Raw genomic sequence first — 20,596 nt, 5'->3', positions numbered from 1 at the left:
CTCTCTGAAAAAACTTGCCAAGAAAACCCTGTGATAGGGTCGCCATAAGTTAGAAATGACTTGAAGGCACATAACAACAACAACAACAACAGCATTTCTCAGTCTTCCACTGTGACTTGTGGTCAACGTCCACTGGAAGCACACCATAGAATTGTGTTGCTAGAGAGAACATATTTTTTCAGATGTGGGTAAATGAAACAGTGGATACTGTTCCCATGGATATGTGGGTTGTACTGTATACTGGACAAGTGGCTGTGTTGATCAGTGGGTTGAATGCACTAATGTCTTTCCTTTCAATTCTTTAGTGTAAACAGTCAACCATAGTGGTAGAAAAGAAAACATGAAGATGTATTAATTAACAGTTCAGTTAAATATAAACTGTTAAACATGAACTCCCTGAACTCTTTCCACATCCCCAGCTCCCAAAACCCTATTCAGATGTTCACACTCTTTCTGACTTGCACTTGGTTGCTAGAAGAATTCCTGATTCTCTTTTCTCATGCTAAACTCTTTTTTTTTTTTTTTGGGGGGGGGGGAGGGGGTCAGTGAGACAACTCCTTTTCATTTTAATCTCTGCAGTCTTTAATCTGTGCGCAAATGGAAATAAAAGGAAATAAACAGTAAATGCTCTGGAGTCAGGTATTCTGCCCAGAGGCCCTATGGTGCTTGTTATTTGGAGAAAAACAAAGAGCACCCAAAGCACTTGGGTTTTAAAACTTGCTTCTGCTTTCTTCTCCTTATCAGTGAAAGCTTTGCATATGACTCAATAGTGCTTATTCAGCCCTGTCTTGGAAGCTGTAGGGCAGCTGCTTGTAAAAGACCAGGCACTTGTGAATTCTGTAGGGTTCCCATGCACTGGAAACAACCCACCTTTTTGTTTGAGAAGACTTAATTCTGTGCTCCAAAGATTTCCCAGCTGGGAGGAAGAGATGCTGTTGTCACATGTACCTCAAGAAAGGGACATCCAGATTCTGGTGGGTATAGTCAACCCTGGGAGGGCATAGAGCTTCTTCTAGTTTTCAAGCAACTATTGGGACAACAGCTTCTGTAAAAACCTGGGGGCTTTGAAAATTTGCAATATCATGCAGATACCACCGACAACAAGCTGCATGAGCAGAATCCTGAAAGCATTGGGTTGCCTTTTTTGTCTTCAAGATGGGAGGGAGAAGCGTTGGAAAACAGAGGGAATGGATGCAGAGCTTTATGTCTAATCTGCAGGAATTTGGTATAGTTGTCATCCAGTAAATGTGGGCACCGTAGGAACTAGGATCCCTCTTTTCTCTTGACTTTATAGTTCTAGTGTTCTCCTTCTCCTTCTTTCTAGGCATATATAGGATTGTCCTTTGTTCCAGATTACTGTTCCATCAACATTGTTTGTTCCAGCTAGCATAGCTCTCTGGACTCTTGTCTTTCCCCTTACCTGTTTTTGAATCCTTTTTATCTGGAGATGCCTGCAGTTGTTCCTGGAGGTTTCTGCATATAAGGCATCTGCCACTAAACTGTTCTATGAAGATCTCTGCTTCAGTAAACAACCAGAAGCCTAACTTCTCCATTGTCTTCTCTCTTATTATGCTTGTCTGGCTATTCAAGAATGTTTTCCATTTGGCTTTTGTTATTGCAAGTCTAGGGCAATGCTTTTTAGGCTTTCTGATGTGGGATACTGGCAATTCCCCCCTCCCCATCCCTTTTAATATGCCAGTACCAGTACATATTTGTGTCCACTGGCTGCAATTCTTGCTTGATTGCTTAGAAACTCTTCACAGATTGGCAGCATGCCCTCCAAGTGTCCCAACCTGGCAGGGACAGTTCTGATTAATCCTTTGTCTTCCAACTTTTTCAACTGCTTTTGAAATGTCCTAGTTTCTCTCTTCTACTGCCGTCTTCCCCCCCCCCCTCCCCAGTCTTCAGTTTACTTCGATTGCCACAACTGAGTTGAAGGTGCAAATGTAGGAGGGGTGAGCAGGGGGTGGGATCTTACCCTTCTCAATAGGAAACAAACTGCTGCAGCCTCTCCTAGTTTGTGCGTTCTTTCTTTTGACATCGTCATCATATTGTCATGTTACTTGGCCATGTGTGTCCTAGTTTTCATCTGAAATGTTGGAGGGAATGTAATCTACTTTTTGCCCGTCTCAGTGTAAGAAATAAGGGTCTGTTAAAATCTTGTGATTGGTGACATTTTGGTCAACATATCCATTCTTGGCATACCAGACAGAAACTAAGCATTACATGTTTCCTATCCACATTGTATTTTCCACAGTTTCTGCAATATCTGTGCAGAAAAATTGTATTTTCCCTTTCTGTAGGCAAGCACACATGCAGAAAACACAAAGTCAGGCTGGCAAATTAAAAGGATGCAGATGGTCCATTCAGTGCCACTACTTTTTAGTATTACTTGTATCATACTTTTTGTATATTATGCAGTTATAAAAATGTACACAAATCTGTCTGAAAAATGAACAGTCTTTCTGATAATGACAAAAAGTCTCACCATGTTTTGGCAAGATTTGTATTTATTTTGCATTTTTACATAGATTTTATGAACCAAGTCAGAATTTCAGCCTCTAGTAGAGAACAAAGAGTGTTGTGAAGAATGTGAAACTAGGCAGCTGATGAATTGGTAAGGACAAGCCACCATTTAAGAAGTATTTCCCTGTAAAGGCAGAAACTTTTAGAGCAGGGATGGGCAACTGCCCAAGAGGGCATTTCTCCCAACTCTATGATTCTATTGTTCTATAAGTGTGTTATTTCTATTGCTAATTTTCTTTTCTTTGTGGTTCCTCCCCTTTCAGGTGAGCCATGATTCCAGTCACAGAATTACGCTACTTTGCTGATACTCAGCCAGCCTACCGCATCTTGAAGCCCTGGTGGGATGTCTTTACGGATTACATCTCTATAGTGATGCTGATGATTGCGGTCTTTGGAGGGACGCTGCAAGTCACCCAGGACAAAATGATTTGCTTGCCTTGCAAATGGGTTACCAAAGATGCTTGCAATGACTCCTCTAGAGACTGGACACCAGCAAACCTGGACACGAGTTATTATAACTCTTCTCTAGCCCCATCTGCGGACACGGGACCAACAGGGATCAAATATGAACTTGACAGGCACCAGTATAATTATGTGGATGCTGTGTGCTATGAGAACCGCCTTCACTGGTTTGCCAAGTATTTCCCTTACCTGGTGCTGTTACACACTCTGATCTTCTTGGCTTGCAGTAACTTCTGGTTTAAGTTCCCAAGGACCAGCTCCAAACTGGAGCATTTTGTCTCCATTCTGCTGAAGTGTTTTGACTCTCCTTGGACCACAAGGGCCCTCTCTGAGACAGTGGTGGAGGAGAGTGATCCCAAGCCAACCTTTGGGAAAATGAATGGTTCCATGGACAAGAAAGCCTCTACTGTCAGCGAAGATGTAGAAGCCACTGCTCCAATGCTGCAGAGGACAAAGTCTCGGATCGAGCAAGGAATTGTTGACCGGACAGAAAATGGTGTCTTGGACAAGAAGGAAGGAGAGCAAGCCAAGGCCCTTTTTGAAAAGGTCAAGAAATTCCGGACACATGTTGAGGAAGGGGACATAGTCTATCGTCTCTACATGAGGCAGACCATCATCAAGGTGATCAAGTTTATCCTCATCATTTGCTACACTGTGTACTACGTCAATAACATCACCTTTGATATTGATTGCAAAGTGGATATTGAGAGCTTGACTGGCTACCGCATGTATCGCTGTGCTCACCCTCTGGCCACCCTCTTCAAAATCCTGGCTTCTTTCTACATCAGCCTGGTGATTTTCTATGGCCTTATCTGCATGTACACGCTCTGGTGGATGCTCCGGCGGTCACTCAAAAAGTACTCCTTTGAGTCCATTCGGGAAGAGAGCAGCTACAGTGACATCCCTGATGTCAAAAATGACTTTGCCTTCATGCTACATCTCATCGACCAGTATGACCCCCTCTATTCAAAGCGTTTTGCCGTCTTCCTCTCTGAAGTGAGTGAGAACAAACTCAGGCAGCTGAACCTCAACAATGAGTGGACCCTGGAAAAACTGCGCCAGAGGATCACAAAGAACTCCCAGGATAAGTTGGAGCTTCATCTCTTCATGCTCAGCGGCATCCCAGATACAGTCTTTGACCTTATTGAGCTGGAGGTTTTGAAGCTAGAACTCATTCCTGATGTCACCATCCCTCCAAGCATTGCTCAGCTCACCAGCCTCAAGGAGTTGTGGCTGTACCATACGGCAGCCAAAATAGAGGCCCCGGCCCTTGCCTTCTTGAGAGAAAACCTGAAATCTTTGCACATCAAGTTCACAGACATCAAGGAGATCCCACTGTGGATCTACAGCTTAAAGACTCTGGAAGAACTCCATCTGACAGGGAACCTGAGTGCTGAAAATAACCGGTACATTGTAATTGATGGGCTGAGGGAACTGAAGAGGCTCAAAGTGCTAAGGCTGAAGAGCAATCTCACCAAGCTGCCCCAGGTTGTGACTGATGTTGGTGTCCATCTTCAGAAGCTCTCAATCAACAATGAGGGCACCAAGCTCATTGTCCTGAACAGTCTGAAGAAGATGGTCAATCTGACAGAACTAGAGCTGATCCGCTGTGACCTGGAACGCATCCCACACTCTATCTTCAGCCTTCACAACCTTCAAGAGATCGACCTCAAAGACAATAATCTCAAGACCATTGAAGAGATCATCAGCTTCCAGCACCTTCACCGTCTCACTTGCCTTAAGCTCTGGTACAACCATATTGCCTATATTCCCATGCAGATCGGCAACCTCACCAACCTAGAACGCCTTTACCTTAACCGCAACAAGATCGAGAAGATCCCCACCCAGCTCTTCTACTGTCGAAAGCTTCGGTATTTAGATCTCAGTCACAACCTCCTGATTTCTATACCAGCGGACATTGGGATGTTGCAAAATCTACAAAACCTAGCTGTGACGGCCAACAGGGTAAGAAAAGTTGGGGTGAGGGGTAGCCAGAAGCCACTTGAGTTGGATATTGTTTCTTTTCTTTATGTCTGACTTAACTAGGGTCAGGAGGAGTCTTCCAAAAGCGTATAGAAAAACGAGAATATATAGTTTGACATTCAGAAATATGAAGCCTCCCAGCACTTTTAATAGTTGCTTGTTGCCAAAATGGTACCTATTGCTTCCTTTTGTGGCACTCTTCTAGTCCCAGACTTTGTGTCATCACTGCTCTTGCCCTGTTTGAATTGCATGGAAGTGAACGGCACAAAATAGCTTAGAGTAGCTGATACTAGAAATAACAAGGTTAGTGACAGCTGGGCAGGGATTTCTTTCTAGCTGCTAGCAACAAATAAATAAATTCTGTGAAGACAAGATATTGCTGGATTTAGTCCATGACTAGAGCTTGAGTTGTGGAGGAGAAACCTAAAAGTGGGTTCTCCTGGTCCAGGCAAGACCCTTAAGTGGTGGGGGGATCAGCTAGTACATCTGTTTGGGACCCAGAGAACCAAGGAGGTGCCCATGAATTTCTGATGGCCCCCTCCCTCAAAAAAAGCAACAACATCTCACAGCTTCCTTCCATTGCATTATTTTACAAAGGTTAGCAAACACGTAGCTCTTCAGGTATTTTCTTGGCTTTTTACTGGGACCTGTCTATTTTTCCTTTGAAAAGAATGGATCATCTCACTCAGTGAAATCATCTGTATTCACTTATAACTTTGAATTCTGAAACTACATTACATGCCCCCTATTTGAGCACTAATCTTTTTTTGTGCTTAAAATACAAATGGGAGGAACAGCTAACTGCTACATGTGAGTATGACTGGGTCATTCTCCTCAGAGTGGGGGGTTACCTGATGCCACAAAAAGAAGAACCCAGGCTAATCTAACAGAAGAATACTTCTCTTCGAGTGCTGATGTGTGCAGATACTGAAAGGGGCATTTGGTTTTCTGTGGAATGACTCACAGCCCTTATTAGCAACTTTTGCAAATGCTGCATAAATCCTGTGCTGGAAGGACATCCAAAAATAATATTGGGGAATGTCTTTCGCACACAAGTTAGTGTTCACCTAGAACAAGGATGAGGAAAGTGTAGTCTGTATGCAGCCCCTAGACAACCACCTCTACAACCCCTGAAGTCAGTCACCCTAAACTCTTCAGCAGCCCTTCCCATTTTGGGGTGATTTTTACTTCATAAATCACACCAAACTCTTTCTAAATCTGCAACACTATGGGGACAGCAAACCTCCCCCCAAACTCCTCAGTAAACCATCTTTTTGGCTGTTTCACGGCCAATTGGGCTGTGAAATGCTACTGTTTGGGGTGACCATTTCTACAATTTCTTTGGTGGCTCGAGGATTCTTGGAGGAGTTGTCCAAAAAAGTAACTTTTTAAAAAAGCTCTGATAGTTGCATCAGCCAGCCAGTTTGGTCATCCTTTTTGGCGATAAGCCATTTGCTTTGAGTTGGGCAGCGCTGAACATGAAGCCTTTATCAGCCTGGTTGGGCTGGCATGAGTATGTGTTCCCTGGAATAACCATTGGGAACCTAGTTTCTCCTCCACACCACAACGATGTGGCAATGAGTTGGGCGATGTCTGACCACCATGATATCTCTTCTGTTTGGCTGTAGTTCTTAGAAATATTTTTCAAGCTCATCTACCTGATAATTCCACCTCTCTTTCACTTTTTTACAGTGTTGATACCAAGGAGCTATTACTCCCTGTGTGCTTCTTACACATTTTATTTGGTTACTGGGGCCTTATTCCTGGACTGATTTTAGAAGCAGTTTCTAAGGCATGGGTTTGATCCCAGGAGACATTCGAGGGCTACAGTCCTCCTGCACCCCTGCAAAACCTAAACTTTTTCTGTCCCCAAACAGCCTCTGGGGTGTGAGGGACATTTTGCTTTGCTTTTACGCCTCTCCGGACCATTTTAGGCCCAGGATAGGGCTAACAACTGAAAGTGTACTGGCAAGGGTTTTCCCCAACTTTAAGGATTTCTGCCCTATACATTGGGTGGGCAATTGTGGAAGGATGTGAGGGTGTATTAGCCCTCAGGAGATCTTGGATGGTTGCTGCTCTCCACTGCATCCATTCTTGCAAAATAATAATAATGATAATGATAATGATAATAACAATAACACTATTATCAAATTTTTTGACACCAAATGCCCTCTAGGGGACATGAGGGGCATTTCCACTATACTTTTTGGGCTTTCTTGGGTCTAAAATGCCCCAGGAGAAACCTTTTAACAACCAGAAGTGAGAAGAAGTGACTTCCTGTTCTTGTTTCAAAAAAGGCTTCTATGTTGACTCACAGGCCACAAAAATGACCCTGGTGGGGCTGCATAAGGCCATTTGGACTCACTTTGTCTACTCCTGCTGTACATTGTTAGTTACTTTAAAATTAATGTCCAGTTTCCCCTCAGGCAAGGAGTCATGCAACTTTTTTTCACCATCTCTGCCTCGCAAGGGATTTGTATGTTATGATCAGTGTCCAGAAAAAGATCTGAATTACGCTCTTGTTTATATCTTCAGTGGGAGGGCATCACTAACTCTTCTATCCCTGTATTACTTTGGTGGTGCAATCTGAGATCTTTTGCTCTTGGCACAAACTTATTCAATTAGTTTGCAAAGAGTTTCTCCCAGTAACTATGTTAAGGCTGTCTTGTTGTTGTTGTTGTTTGCCTTCAGGTTGTTTCTGACTCATAGCGAACCTAAGGCATCCATATCATGGTTTTTTTTTTACATGATTTGCTCAGAAGGGGTTTGCCTTTGCCTCCCTCTGCAGCTGAGAGATGGTGACTCACCCAAGTAATAAGGCTATTTCTTTCTATTCCCCTGTATACCTCTTCATAATAAGTCTTACTTGAAAAGGCTTCAAGGCTGTCTCGTGAATACAGTACTTATTTCTCTTAGAATAGCCTAAGAATAGTAGACACAGAGGTCAGTCCAGTAGAGATTACAAGGTTTGCTGGCACCAGCAGCTACCAACCCTTTAAAGCTCTGAAATTCTGACTTTGAAGAACATCAAAATGCCAGAATTATCTGATCGTCTGATAACCTTGTTACTGTTTAATTTTGTTCCTGAAGCAAATTTGGGAGAAGTGAGTTTGTCTTTATGTACTGCTTAAGCCTCTGGCTGTTCTTTTCCATTAAACTCCTTTTTCTTCTTCTTCTCCCATCTGATTTGGGTATTGTCTGAAGGAAATCCCAGCTGTGGTCTCTTCCAACCCTATGATTCTAGCTGGTTTCTGGTTCCAAGGTGTCTTTGAATGTAACTTGTTTTGGTAACTTTGCACTTACCTAAGCTTTGCCTGACGATAGATGCTCCAGGATATGATATCTGGAAACCTGGTGTAATGTTCCTAAGAATAAATTGTTCTTCAGCTCTGTTAAGCTTCAGAATGCTTTTGGCCACTTGATACCCACAGGCCCCTTTCTTCTCCAAGGGGAGGAAGAGAAAGGCTGGTGGATACTGGAAGTTGCAGTTGAACCCCCCTCCCATCAGTGTTTTCAAACTCTGCTCTGAATACAGTTTGCCAGGGTGCAAGATCACTTGATGACCGCTCTTTAAGACTACCAGCCATGCAGATGGTAGTTATCTTAAATTTGCAAACTCTAACGCTCATTGACCATGCTGGCTGGTGGGTTCTGGGAGTGGTAGTTGAAAAACCCACCAATGTTTTCAGACTCTGTGCTGAATAGGTTGCGGGGGTGCAACATCACTTGATAACGCCTCTGTATGTCCCAGTTTTACCCTAAAGGCTATCACAGGTAGCTGTTATGGCCACGGTGGGAAAACAAAACATTAAGCAGAACCCTTTTTATGCCCAATCAAGTAATTTTCCCTCTTTCTTTGGCAGGATAACAAGCTCTTAAAACCAGTCATTTAACTCTTCCCTTGATTCTCAGAGCTGGCCTTTAGGAAACAACATTGCTGCTTTAATTAGAAATTGCTCTCAGTGACCGAATGTTCCCAGGAAAACAAAGCATCATAGAAAACAGGAAACCTTGTGGGGGCGGACAGGGAGGAGAGCAAGTGAACCAAGGCGAAGGGAAGATGGAACTTTTCCCACTGCAGATAGACGCCTGCCTCTCTCAGTCACATCCTGGTTGTCATAGAGCTAATGAGATCAGTTCCCCATCATTTCCAAGGAAGCAAAACAGGCGCTGTGATAGATGAAGGTATCACCCTTGCTTTGCAGCTCTTAGTGGTCAGCAGTTTCACACTCTCCAGCAAGTCACAGATGAAAACCAGGACATGTATAGTGTCTAGATCAAGGGAAGTAATATTGCCACTCTATTCTGCTTTGCTCAGGTCCCACCTGGAATACTGTGTCCAGTTCTGGGCACCTCAATTCAAAAAGGGTGTTGGACTGAATGGCCCTTGTGGTTTCTTCCAACTCTATGATTCTACGTGTGGCCAAGCAACATTGTCAAGATGGCAAAGGTTATTAATGAGAAAGAATGTACAAGCTAGGAGAGGCTGCAGCAGTTTGCTTTTGCCTGAGCCAATGGCAAAGGGCAAGATTTTGCCCCTTAAGCTCCTCTCCCCACTACTGAGTTAACCTAGTATGAACTCCTTTGGCACTTTTAAAATCAGTTTGCAGCAATTGATAAAAGATGAGAACAAAGGGGGGAAGTGGGGAGATGAGAGAGAGGCAGGGAGCTTTAAAAGCAGCTGAAAAAATGAGATGACAGAGGATTAATTCGGAATGCCCTTCCAAATTAGGATACTTTGAAAATATATGATTTCAGAGCCTGAAAATTTGTGTGTGTTTTTTTAACTGTCACTCCCAGAAATCTGTAGCCAGCACTGTACAGATCTCTGGGCTATTTCCAGAGAGATTAAAACACAATGCTGCATTTTGCAAGAGAGAAAACGAATAAACAGTTCTACGAACTATATGCAATTAAGCAACAGTTAAAAACACGCACATACACAACCTTACATTCTCCTTACCCATCCCTCAGGCATAGTCTGGTTGCAAAATTCTAATTGTGCAAGCGTTCTGACATGTCCTTGCAAGTATTGGGGGAGGATGGCATGGAGTTAGTGTTGATGACTTTTTTTGTACAGAGACTTTCCGAAAGAGTCACAGGAGATGACAAAGACATATGTGTGATCCTGAAGACTACTATTTTATTGTGGCAAAAGATTTTATAAACTAGATTTGCTATTTCTCAGATAAATTAAGTCACTCTTCCTCCTCCCTTCGACGTACGGAGACTCTTAAAGTGAAGTTATCACATGATTTCCTTGGCAAGACTTATTAAGAGGGGTTTTATCACTGCCTTTCTCTGAGGCTGAGAGAGTATGTTTTGCTCAAGGTCACCTGATGGGTTTCAACAGCTAAGCAGTAATGTGAGCACTGTTTTTCTAAAGTCCTAGAGCAACAATCAAGACACTTCTGGTTCTAAAACAATTTTTTAAAAAAGCCGGAAGAATGAGCTTCTGTAGACTTAAGTCTACTTCCTCAGATGCATTTGGAATTAAGTCTACGAAAGCTCATGCTGCGAACTTCTTTGTTTCAGTTAGTCTCAAAGGTGCTACACAATCTATCTACATACTGATTGCGCAGACTAACATGGCTATATCTTTGAATCACTATATCACTCTGGCTCTCAATTATTATTTACCTTCAAGTTAGTTCTGATTTATGGTGACCCTATAATGGGGGGGTTTGGTCAAAATTTATTGAGAGGAATTTTGCTATTACCTTCCTCTGAGGTCCTAAGAGTGTGGTCCAGGGACCAATTTTCTGTCCTAAGACATCTCAAGAAGCCATCCACATACTGCCAAAAATGCAACAAAAAACAAGTGCCTGGAAGACTATTTCTGGTTTTGGAAAAGTGATGTTTTCCAAATACAGTTGGCCCTCCACATTTGCGGATTTGACTTTTGTGGATTTGAGTATTTGCAGTTTTGATTAATATGTCCTTTCTATGAATCTTTAGTTCCTCCAGTGTAGCTCTGCCTGACGTTGACCATAAAGTTTTGCTGGAGAACACTTCTCTAGGCATTTGTAGGTTGTCCAGCATGATTCTGTCATCAACTTCTGGCAGATGTTGTCAATAGAGTTGCACTGGAGGACCTGGAGATTCCTAGAGAGGTGTTCCAATAGGTAAATAGAATGTTGTTTTTTATTAGTGTTTTTTCCACATTCATGGGGTCCTTCACCCTTAACCCCAGCAAATGTGGAGGGACCGCTGTATTAAACAGTGTAGGTGGGGCCCAAACTCCTGACATCTATTTAAAAGGTGAATTGCTTTCCTCAGTGGCTCCCAGAAGAGATAATTCACCCTTTTTGGATAGAGAGACAGAAGCTTAGGGAACAGCTCATGTAGTTTCAGGGTTTCCTTTGCGCTCTTCTGGTTTAGTGGAAGGCACTAAATATCGATTCCTTCTAGGTAAGCTCAAGCAGCATATTTAAAATATATTTTTTAAATGGCTGTAATACATAATTTAAGATGACTGTCAGAAAACTATGGCAAAGTATGGGTGCTTCATTTAAACAAGCTGGAGTGGTTTCAGAGAAGAGCAACCAGGATAATAAGAGGCATGGAGAACAAAACCTATGAGGAGAGGTTGAAGGAACTGGGCTTGTTCAGCTTTAAAGAGTGCATTATTGTACTCTTTAAATAGCTTAAGGGTTGCCTCAGAGAGGAAGGGGCAGACCTATTCTGCTGACCAGGTCCCATGGTTTTAAGTTGCAGGAGGATAGAGTTCGATTGAACATAAGAAGGAATTTGTTGGTAAAAGTGCTTTGATAATGGAACCAATTGCATAGGGAGGTGGTGGGGTCTCCTTCTGTTGACATCTTCAGAAGGAGGCAGGACAGCTACCTGCTGGGATGCTCTAGCTGGAAGTCCTCCATTAGCAGGAGGTTGGACTTGATGATGTTTCAGGATCCTTCCAACTCCATGATTCTGTGAGTCTTCTCATAGAGAAGGTTTATCTATGCCGCCGGCCTTTTTCCCTTTTACATTTGTGCCATGCCTTATGAGGAGAGACTTAGGGAGCTGGTTATGTTCAGCCTGGGGAAAAGATTATTAAGAGGTGATATGATAGCCCTTTTTAAGTATTTGAAGGGGTGTCATACTGAGGATGGAGCAAGCTTGTTTTCTGCTGCTCCAGAGAATAGGACTTGGAGCAATGAATTCAAACTACAGGAAAAGAGATTCCACTTAAACATTAGGAGGAACTTCCTGACAGCGAGAGCTGTTTGACAGTGGAAGAATCTGCCTCAGAGAGTGATGGGGTCTCCTTCTTTGGAAGTTTTAAAACAGAGGCTAGATGGCCGTCTTTCAGGGCTGTTTTGATTGTGAGTTCCTGCCTGGCAGTGGGTTGGACTGTATGGCCCTTGGGATCTCTTCCATTTCTGTGATTCTACCTAACTCTTGAATTCTTCTCCTCTTCCTCCCCCCAACTTTTTCTGCTTCCAGATTGAAAGCCTCCCCGCGGAGCTCTTTCAGTGCAGGAAACTTCGGACGTTGCACCTGGGCAACAACGTGTTGCAGTCCTTGCCTTCCCGGGTGGGCGAGCTGACAAACCTCTCTCAGATTGAACTGCGGGGCAACCGCTTGGAGTGCCTGCCGGTGGAGCTGGGAGACTGTCCATTGTTGAAGCGCAGCGGGCTGGTGGTGGAGGAAGACCTTTTCAACACATTGCCCCTGGAGGTTAAAGAACGGCTGTGGAGAGCTGACAAGGAACAAGCTTGAGATACATGTGCACACAGAGTCACACCCTGGGAAAGGGGGAAAGGGGGAAGAAGGTAGTGCTCCTGACCAGATCGCTGGGGAAATTCAAGCTGCCATTCTCCTTCTCAGTTCTCCCCCTGCTGCCCTGAAAACCTCCCAGCTTGAAACCTGGCTCACCACACAGACACACCCCTCTCTGCCCAGGAAACTTTCAGAAGCAGGTGGGAATGAGGCTGTTTTGTTCCTTCAAAATGAAGGACCCTTTGGCTGGGAGGTGGTGGCCCTTCCAGGCTGGGTGAGGACTAGTCTGCAGTCCGCAGGACAGGAAGCTGGACACTGGCGTAATGGGGCAGAAACAAGTGGCAAGTTCTAAGATCCGTTGCACAGCTCGAGCTCCAGATCAAAAGGAACAGTAAGGATAAAGCAAGGGGAAGACTTATCTTTTCTAAGGCTGCCTGCGGCCGTATTATCTCCGCTGTGGCTCCTACTGGGAACCAAACGTCTTCACCTCTGCACCATCCAGCCCTTCAGCCTGCCAACCATACATGTTGACACTAACTTTGCTGCATAGCAATGTACTGTACCTTTTGGTTGAACATTTAGGATGCTGCTACAGGAATTAAGAGACAATCTCTCTCTCTCTCTCTCTCTCTCTCTCTCTCTCTCTCCATTTTGAAAATACATTTTAAAAATGAAAACTGTCATCTTACCTTAGATCACTGTATACCAAATTGACTTTTTAAACCTCGGTTCATGTTTCTTCTTTTTTTGTTCGCTCCCACGTAATGGTTCAGAAATAAGGAACTGTTCCATCTCCCAATTTGCGTCCCTTAGTTCAATTGCATCAGCTATGAGGATTAGGATGAAATTGCAATTGTAGCATCTCCCAGGGTTAGTTGGACTAAGGTTTTGTTTTGTTTTGTTTTGTTTTAAATAATGTCCTTGAAATCTTGTGTCTGAGCGAGGATGCTGTTCAGAAAAGGTTTTTTCAAGACCAATTGGTAATAATTTACCTGGATGTGTTAATTTTTGAAATTACTTTCTAATTCATTAAAACTTAATTACTTTTTAACTCTCTCGTTCCTCATAGCACTCGGGAGTATTTGAAACAAAGCAGTCTGTTAAAAGCATCCCTTTTGCTTAGCAATATGGATGATGTTGGTTAAACACTAAAAACAAACATGTAGAGCTTTCTTCAGCATTTCTTGTACAACAAAAAATAGCAGCTGGACTGGATCACACATATGCCCCCAATGGTTTCTTTGCAGTTTATGGGGAAGACAAGTCTTTGCCTCCATTATCAAAATTGTAGCATTGGCTGGTTTCTGCCTCTTTCGTACCTCTTGAATTCTTTCTTCAGTGTTAAAGGAAAGGTATAAAATACCTCCCAGGCATTACCTTAGTGGTGGAGCTTGTTTTTCATTTCCCATTTCCAACAAATGAGTTCAGACAGCATGCTAGGAAATTTGCAAAGCAGAATATGGGGGTATTTAAGTGAGGTCTATGCAAGGAAGTGAGGAACCCTTACTGAAACAAATAGGAGTTTGCACTACAATTTAATCCACTTGTCCACTGGAAGTTGAATGTTTTATTTTTTAAATGGCTGTCGACTTGTAACAAATAGTCAGGTCTTAGCATAATGCTCCATCTAGAAACCAGTCTGTTAATTAAAAGAGAAGTTCCATGATCTGGTTCCCTTGGGAATGAAGTGAGGCATTTTGCGTCGGAGGGAGAGCAGGCACCAACTAAGTCAAACAGTTTTTGCTTTCTGCTGAACTTGCCAGGAAGGTGTTGGCTTTGCCAAATCTACGTGCATATATTTGAAAAGAACACACACACACACACACTATCACTCTCTCACTCCTCTTGTTTTACCTTTAGATGTTTATGACAGTAAAGAGGATTTTAAAAAGCCACTGCTCGCTTTCCTTTCTTCCGTGCTGATGTAACCGGAGAAAGACCCGCACGCACTAGCGAAGCTGACAAAACCATGTGAAAATCAATGTTAACCCGACTCTGGTATTGTCAATGTTTAAATAAAGCTTCATGGAAATCCTTGGAAAATCTGGGCTCTCCTTTAACAAAGAAAGGAAGAAAAAAACTTCTGTGGTGCTGGAAATGGATGTTGTTTTAGGCCACCCCAAGAGTTATTTTGGTACTGAACGCTAGCATGTACTATTACTACAAGATACGCTTTGTTGGTCATAAATGATGAGCAGAGCCTAACATTGTACAGATTGTAGAGGAACTTGATGATGGAGCCCAACTTCCCCTCATAACCAGTGCTAGAACTGGGCCTGCGAACTCTACCCAGACTATTTCCACCTGATGGTCAAATTCCCCACTAGTAGCTATATGGGGCACTTGGGTCGGGGTGCATCCCTCTCCCACCCTGAGGCTGATGGAAGATTAAGTCCCAAAGGTTTTATAGTGCAGAGTAAATAAAAGCAAAATGCACAAGTGTGGGTCATCTTCTCCGCAACAGCTATGAGAACTCTGCAAGCAGGTTAGCATCAGAGGAAAATTCACTCAGTCCATTCTCAGCTTTCATATACTTTCCCAGCCTCAAACTGCTAAACGAAAACAAAACCCCACATCTGGAAAAAAATAAAATTGCCCTCAAACCTCCTTTAAGGGGCCTGGATGACAATGCTTCCCCCTCATAGTCAATGTAGGCCCATGGAAGGCCTCTTTTTTAAAAAGCAAAAATGAACCTGAAATGACTTCCACTCCTTTCCTATTGTTAAAAATGCCCTCTTCCAATCTAAAGTTGCCCATGGCAAAAATGTTCCCTATACCCCCTAAAGGCCATTTGAGGACAATTTTGCTTTTTGCCAGAGGTGTGTGCATGTGAGCCTCCAAGGTGGCTAATGCAGGCCCCTAGCCAAATCCATGATGCCCTTGCTTTGAGCATCAGAAGATCCTGCCTCACTGTTCTTAATGCATCATGCAGACCTCACTTCTTTTAACTGCTCTTTTGTAGCATCTTCAAAGCAGGACAAGGAGGTGTTAAATGTTTCTTTAGTAATCATTAAAGGGTTACTGTTAATTCAAAAATGCTAAAACTAGTATTGTTGTAGGACTTTATGAGGTGAACGACAAAAAAAAGGGGGGGTACAAATATATCTTTAAGCCCATCCCAAGGATCACCACCATTCACTACTGCAAATGAATGTCTTGAGTAAGAACCAATGTTACTTTCTGGACAGATTGCCAGTTAAATCTTGTCATGCCAGGAGCATTGGGTGGCACAGGGGCTTTGTGAGAAACTAAAACGACCTCCACTTTCATTTCCAGCAATGAGTCCAGATAGCATGATAGGAAATTTGCAAAGCAGAGTATGGGGATCTGTAAGTAGGATCTAGGGCAGGTATTTCCCACTGCAGAAGCTGCCCTGGTATACTTGAGTGGTGGTGCCAAAGCTTTCCCGAAACAGCCTGTTCATTATCTGTTTTCAGTACTGGACATCAGTTTCAGCTGTGACCCCCCTCTGCAAATAAATTTCTTGTGCTTCTGAACAGTTTAGAGCATTCCTTCATTTCTACTAAATGCAAATCTGTACATATTTGAAGTGCACCCTGAAATTGCAGATGAGATTGTATAGCAATATGAAGGCTGTCATCCATAATTTTAAAAATCTATCTGGGCTGTTCCTATACTTCCAGCACACAGCAGACTAGAGGCTGAAACTTTTAGAATATGGGGTCCATGATTTTTACCAGCCTTTGCTGCATCCCAGACTGTTGTTAAAGGTACAGGAGCAAAGCTTAGTAAAAAATTGGCAATGTGTGGAAAACAAGCACTTTCAACCAGATAAATGGCAAGTAGACCAGAAATGCCAAACACAAGGACTCTAGCCAGCATGTTGTACTGGTTTGAATGCCGGATAATAGCTCTGTAGGCCAGGTTTCAAATCACTGTTCAGCTATTGTGACTTGCTGGATGAGCCTGGGCATGTCACACTCTTTCAGCCTCCTAGGAAAGCAATTACAGTGGACCCTTGTTATACGCTGGGGTTTGGTTCCAAGATCCCCCGTGTATAACAAAATCCGTGTATGCTCAAGTCCCATTAAATATAATGACGTAGCAAAATGGTGTCCCTTATAAAAAATGGAAAATCAAGGTAAATTTATACTTTTTTGGAACATTTTCAAACCGTGTATGCTTAAATCCGTGTATAAAAAATCCATGTATAAGAAGGGCCGACTGTACAAACCTCCTTTGAATACATCTGGAAAGGCTGTGTGATACAGTGGTTTAAGTACTGGACTGGGACTTGAGAGACCAAGGTTCAAATCTCTGCTCATCCATGGAAACCTGGGAGACCTTGGGCATGTCTCACTCTCTCAGCCTCAGAAGAAGGCAAACCCCCTCTGAATAAATCTTGCCAAGAAACCCCCCTGACAGGGTTGTCTTAGGGTCACCATAAGTCAAAATCAACTTGAAAGCACACAACAAGTCATCATTCTGGACCCTTCTTTTCCAACCATCCTTATTTCTGGGCTATCCAGATAATATTATGAATTCTTTTTGCATGCTAGGGAAATAAAAGACTAATCTATTACTCAATTGGGGGGCTCCTTTGGAGATGCATTACAGTAATTGTTCTGAAAGTCTGCATTGACAGCGGCTCGACTTGAAATAGCTTAATCTGAGCACTGGATGTTCCTTTGGTTTTGCTTTTACCCCATCTTAAGGACAAAACACTGAGAAGAACTGGCATGACACACTGTCCTCCTGAAGTACCAGAGAATAAACACCTTCCTGAATTCCTTATAACAAAAAACACCACCAGCTACTTTGGGGAAGTACCTGGTGTCTGAGAATACATCCAAAAGGTCTAGTTTAGGGGCTGGATGGATTTATCTTATTTAAACATATTTTGTCCAAGAAACATAGCATCCAAGACAAAAATAACACCATCAGCAGCAAGGGAAAAAAGGAAACTGTCATGTAAATAGTGTTAAGATTAAATTTAACTCTTTCTTATTCTCAGGAAAACAATTCAGTTCCTGAACTTGTTGTCTGGGGCATCGATGACATGCCAGAGCTGAGGAGAGCAGCGTGGTTGGCATTGTTCTGGAGGAGACATGTATTTTATTTTGCTGGTGGCCTGTGAAGGATCGTACTGGTGAGTTGACAACTGTTTTATTCATGCAAATAACTACTTGTCTGGATGGTCTTATACAGGAGATGGCAAAAGCAGCCCAGACACTGCATGTATGGGTTGCACACTGTCAAAATGCTTCCTAGTTTCTTTCTTTTTTTTTTTTTTTTTGGGGGGGGGGGTAACCATATCTAGAGCAACAATAACATTTTAAAGCCAAGGTGGTCAAAATGCAGGCTGTGGTAACATGCGGCCCTTGGGGGTCAACATTTCCCCCCAAATCTTGCTTTCCCTTAAATGTCATCTAGGAGCATGTGGGACATTTTTAAACTTTTAAAACTAACTTGATCTCCCCTCTGAACACGTATGATGTAGAGAGGAAGAGTTTTGTTAACTAAGCTTTATTAAGGGAAGTATACCTGTGCTATATAATGGCAAAGGAGAGGTTTTTGCCTTGTCATAATGAATGAAAGCAAGCTACCCCCCCTCTCTCACACAGACACAGATGCACACAGACACCCCAGCATCACAATGTGATATGTCACGTGAGGTCACAATACAGCCACTCATGTAAAAGCCCCCAGGTTCTGAGCCCACATTCATTCCCTGCTGGGATAGCAGATAGACAAGAAATGAGTCTCAGTACAGCCTCAATCAGGGTTTCATCATAAATTTGAAAATTCACTTCTGGAGGAAAAAAGCTTAGAAATGTATCCATCTCCATTTTGAGATGAAGGAGAATCTGGCTTCAATTGGCTTTTAAACAAAATCTGACCAATCTTGTGAATAGCCAGATATGGAAGAAACCAAGAGACTTGCTCACTCTTCTATTCACTTCAAGCATTCCTTGTTTGATGCAAACGCTGTTGGGCTTGTGTAGACCCAGGCTCCCAGGTAAGTACTCCTGGTGCCTTGCCTTCAGAGAGCAGACTCCTAGGTAAGTGTGTCCCTGCTTGGTTAAGTACCTTTTTGGACTACATCGCCCAGGATCCTCCATGCTGATGGGCTGGGTGATTCCGGCAGTTGTAGTCCAAAATGATGTACTTCCAGCCTTTAGTTGGATCCCATGCATATTTTAGGTGAGCCCCATTGGGCTGAACTCAGCTAGGAGGGACGTTGCTTCGAGGTGAGTATGCTCCTGGATGGCTGGCATTGCGCTTGGCCGCCTCCAGACTGCATGGGATCCCTCCCTTTTCTGTCTGTGCTCCTCTGAAAGGCTAAGGCACCTCTCTACCTACTGAAGAGGGGCCTGGACTGGCTTGGAAGACCAGAAGGAAGGAAGGAAGGAAGGAAGGACTCAGTGAGCTCTTTTTCTACTGGACTCTTCTCTGGATTGTCTGAAGAACCAGCCTGCCCATCCTTTAACCTGGCAGTGCAGGCTTTATGAGCTGGTTGCCTGAATTGGAGCCGAGAAGGAATTTTCCCCTGTTGAGCCCAAATTGGCCCCGGGTCAAGACAGGTTTTTTGCCTTCTCTGCACTGCCTTCCTCCTGAGCTGCATCCCTTTGGCTTGTGGCTCAGGAGGAGTTAAAAGATGGGACTTCTCAGGCAGAAGAATGGACCTCATCATCCTAGATCAATAAAGTTGAAGGAAATGAATTATATCTACAGTTGTCTTCTTGTTATTCTTGCTTATGGGGACATTTTGTATAGTCTGTGCAGAGAATTTCATTTTGGGCCAAGTAGACTGATCTGGGGATTTTGGTTGCAATTCTAAGTAGACTGACTTGGAGTAGGTTATATTGAACAGAGTTTGATTTATCGGGGGGATGTATGGGGAATAGAAGTACCTGTCCTATATGATGTTCACCCCTGGTGAAATATCATCCTTCAATGAATGTGTCATCAGAGAGGAACTGGAAAGCAAATGTACACTGAAGATTGTCTTGTCATTCTTACTCTTATGGGGACATTTTTCATAGTCTGTGCAGAGAAATTCATTTCAGGCCAAGTAGGACTGAGCTGGGGAGTTTGGCTGCAGTTCTAAGCAGACTGACTTGGGAGTAAGTAGTATTGAATTTTCATTGCATTAACATGCAGGGCACAGAGGTTCTAATGTCACCAACCATTGGAACTTCAGTACAAAGGACACTTGAATAGAATGGCCCAAGAATGTTCTGCATTATTTGGTTTCAAGTCAGTTTGGATGATGCAACAAATAAGTTGTCACCAGCCATACAAGCTGTGGGATCGCAGCTGTTTTAGTCCAGAAAAGTAACTTTTCCAAGCTCTGTCCGAAGCTAGTGCTTGTAGCCTTGCCTTGGGCTCTATCATGTTTATTAACTAATTCTTTGAACAAGTTAGGATTCTGAACACTTGGTTTGTATCAACACTGCACAATAAAAATCTGCTCTACAGTGTTTGTTCCCACTTTTTAACACATTATTTCTGCAGTGTGATTTGGACCACAATTTGTTATCAAGAAAGGGGTCTTAAATAAATAAATAAATAAATAAATAAATAAATAAATAAATAAATAAATGTCTGTCGGTGCAGGCAATACTTCATCACACTTTCCTACATTTAAAAAAATGAAAACCAGAACATGTGTAGCTAATGAAATCAGAGTGTGGTCAATACAGCCGAAGTTATTAATGAAGAACAGACAAGCTAGGAATGGCTGCAGCAGTTTGCTTCTGACTGATCCCACTGGAAAGGACACAACTTTTCTCCGGTTCAATATTCTCTGCCCCAGAAAGGGGCCTGTGGCTTCACAAAAGACGAGACACGCTGATATTCTGAGAGGGGTTGCCAAATCCCATGCCACATTTTTGTCACAAACCTTGTGCTTTAATTCCTATGTCCCCTGTACTCTCCA

General features: G+C 43.0%; 1 protein-coding gene across 4 annotated transcripts in view; it reads left to right on the top strand.

Annotated features, from left to right (window-relative positions):
* The window catches only part of LRRC8A (leucine rich repeat containing 8 VRAC subunit A), a 44,384-nt gene extending 24,991 nt beyond the window's left edge, over positions 1-19,393 (top strand). For 3 of the 4 annotated variants that reach the window (XM_089535166.1, XM_089535165.1, XM_089535167.1), the window contains 2 exons: positions 2,790-4,953; positions 12,418-13,386. In XM_089535166.1, coding sequence (XP_089391292.1) covers positions 2,797-4,953; positions 12,418-12,693 — 2,433 coding nt within the window. In that variant the 5' untranslated portion in view covers positions 2,790-2,796 and the 3' untranslated portion in view covers positions 12,694-13,386. Of the gene's footprint in view, positions 1-2,789; positions 4,954-12,417; positions 13,387-17,668; positions 17,804-18,620 lie in introns of those variants that run through there. The other variant, XM_089535168.1, reaches the window with a different exon arrangement.
* Positions 19,394-20,596: the final 1,203 nt, after the last annotated feature.

Source organism: Sceloporus occidentalis, unplaced genomic scaffold (genome assembly GCF_023333645.1).
Source record: "Sceloporus occidentalis isolate IW3139 unplaced genomic scaffold, rSceOcc1.0.p SCAF_8, whole genome shotgun sequence".
NCBI lineage: Eukaryota > Metazoa > Chordata > Lepidosauria > Squamata > Phrynosomatidae > Sceloporus > Sceloporus occidentalis.
The sequence above is the reverse complement of the archived record's forward strand: the minus strand, read 5'-3'. Positions and strand labels throughout refer to the sequence as shown.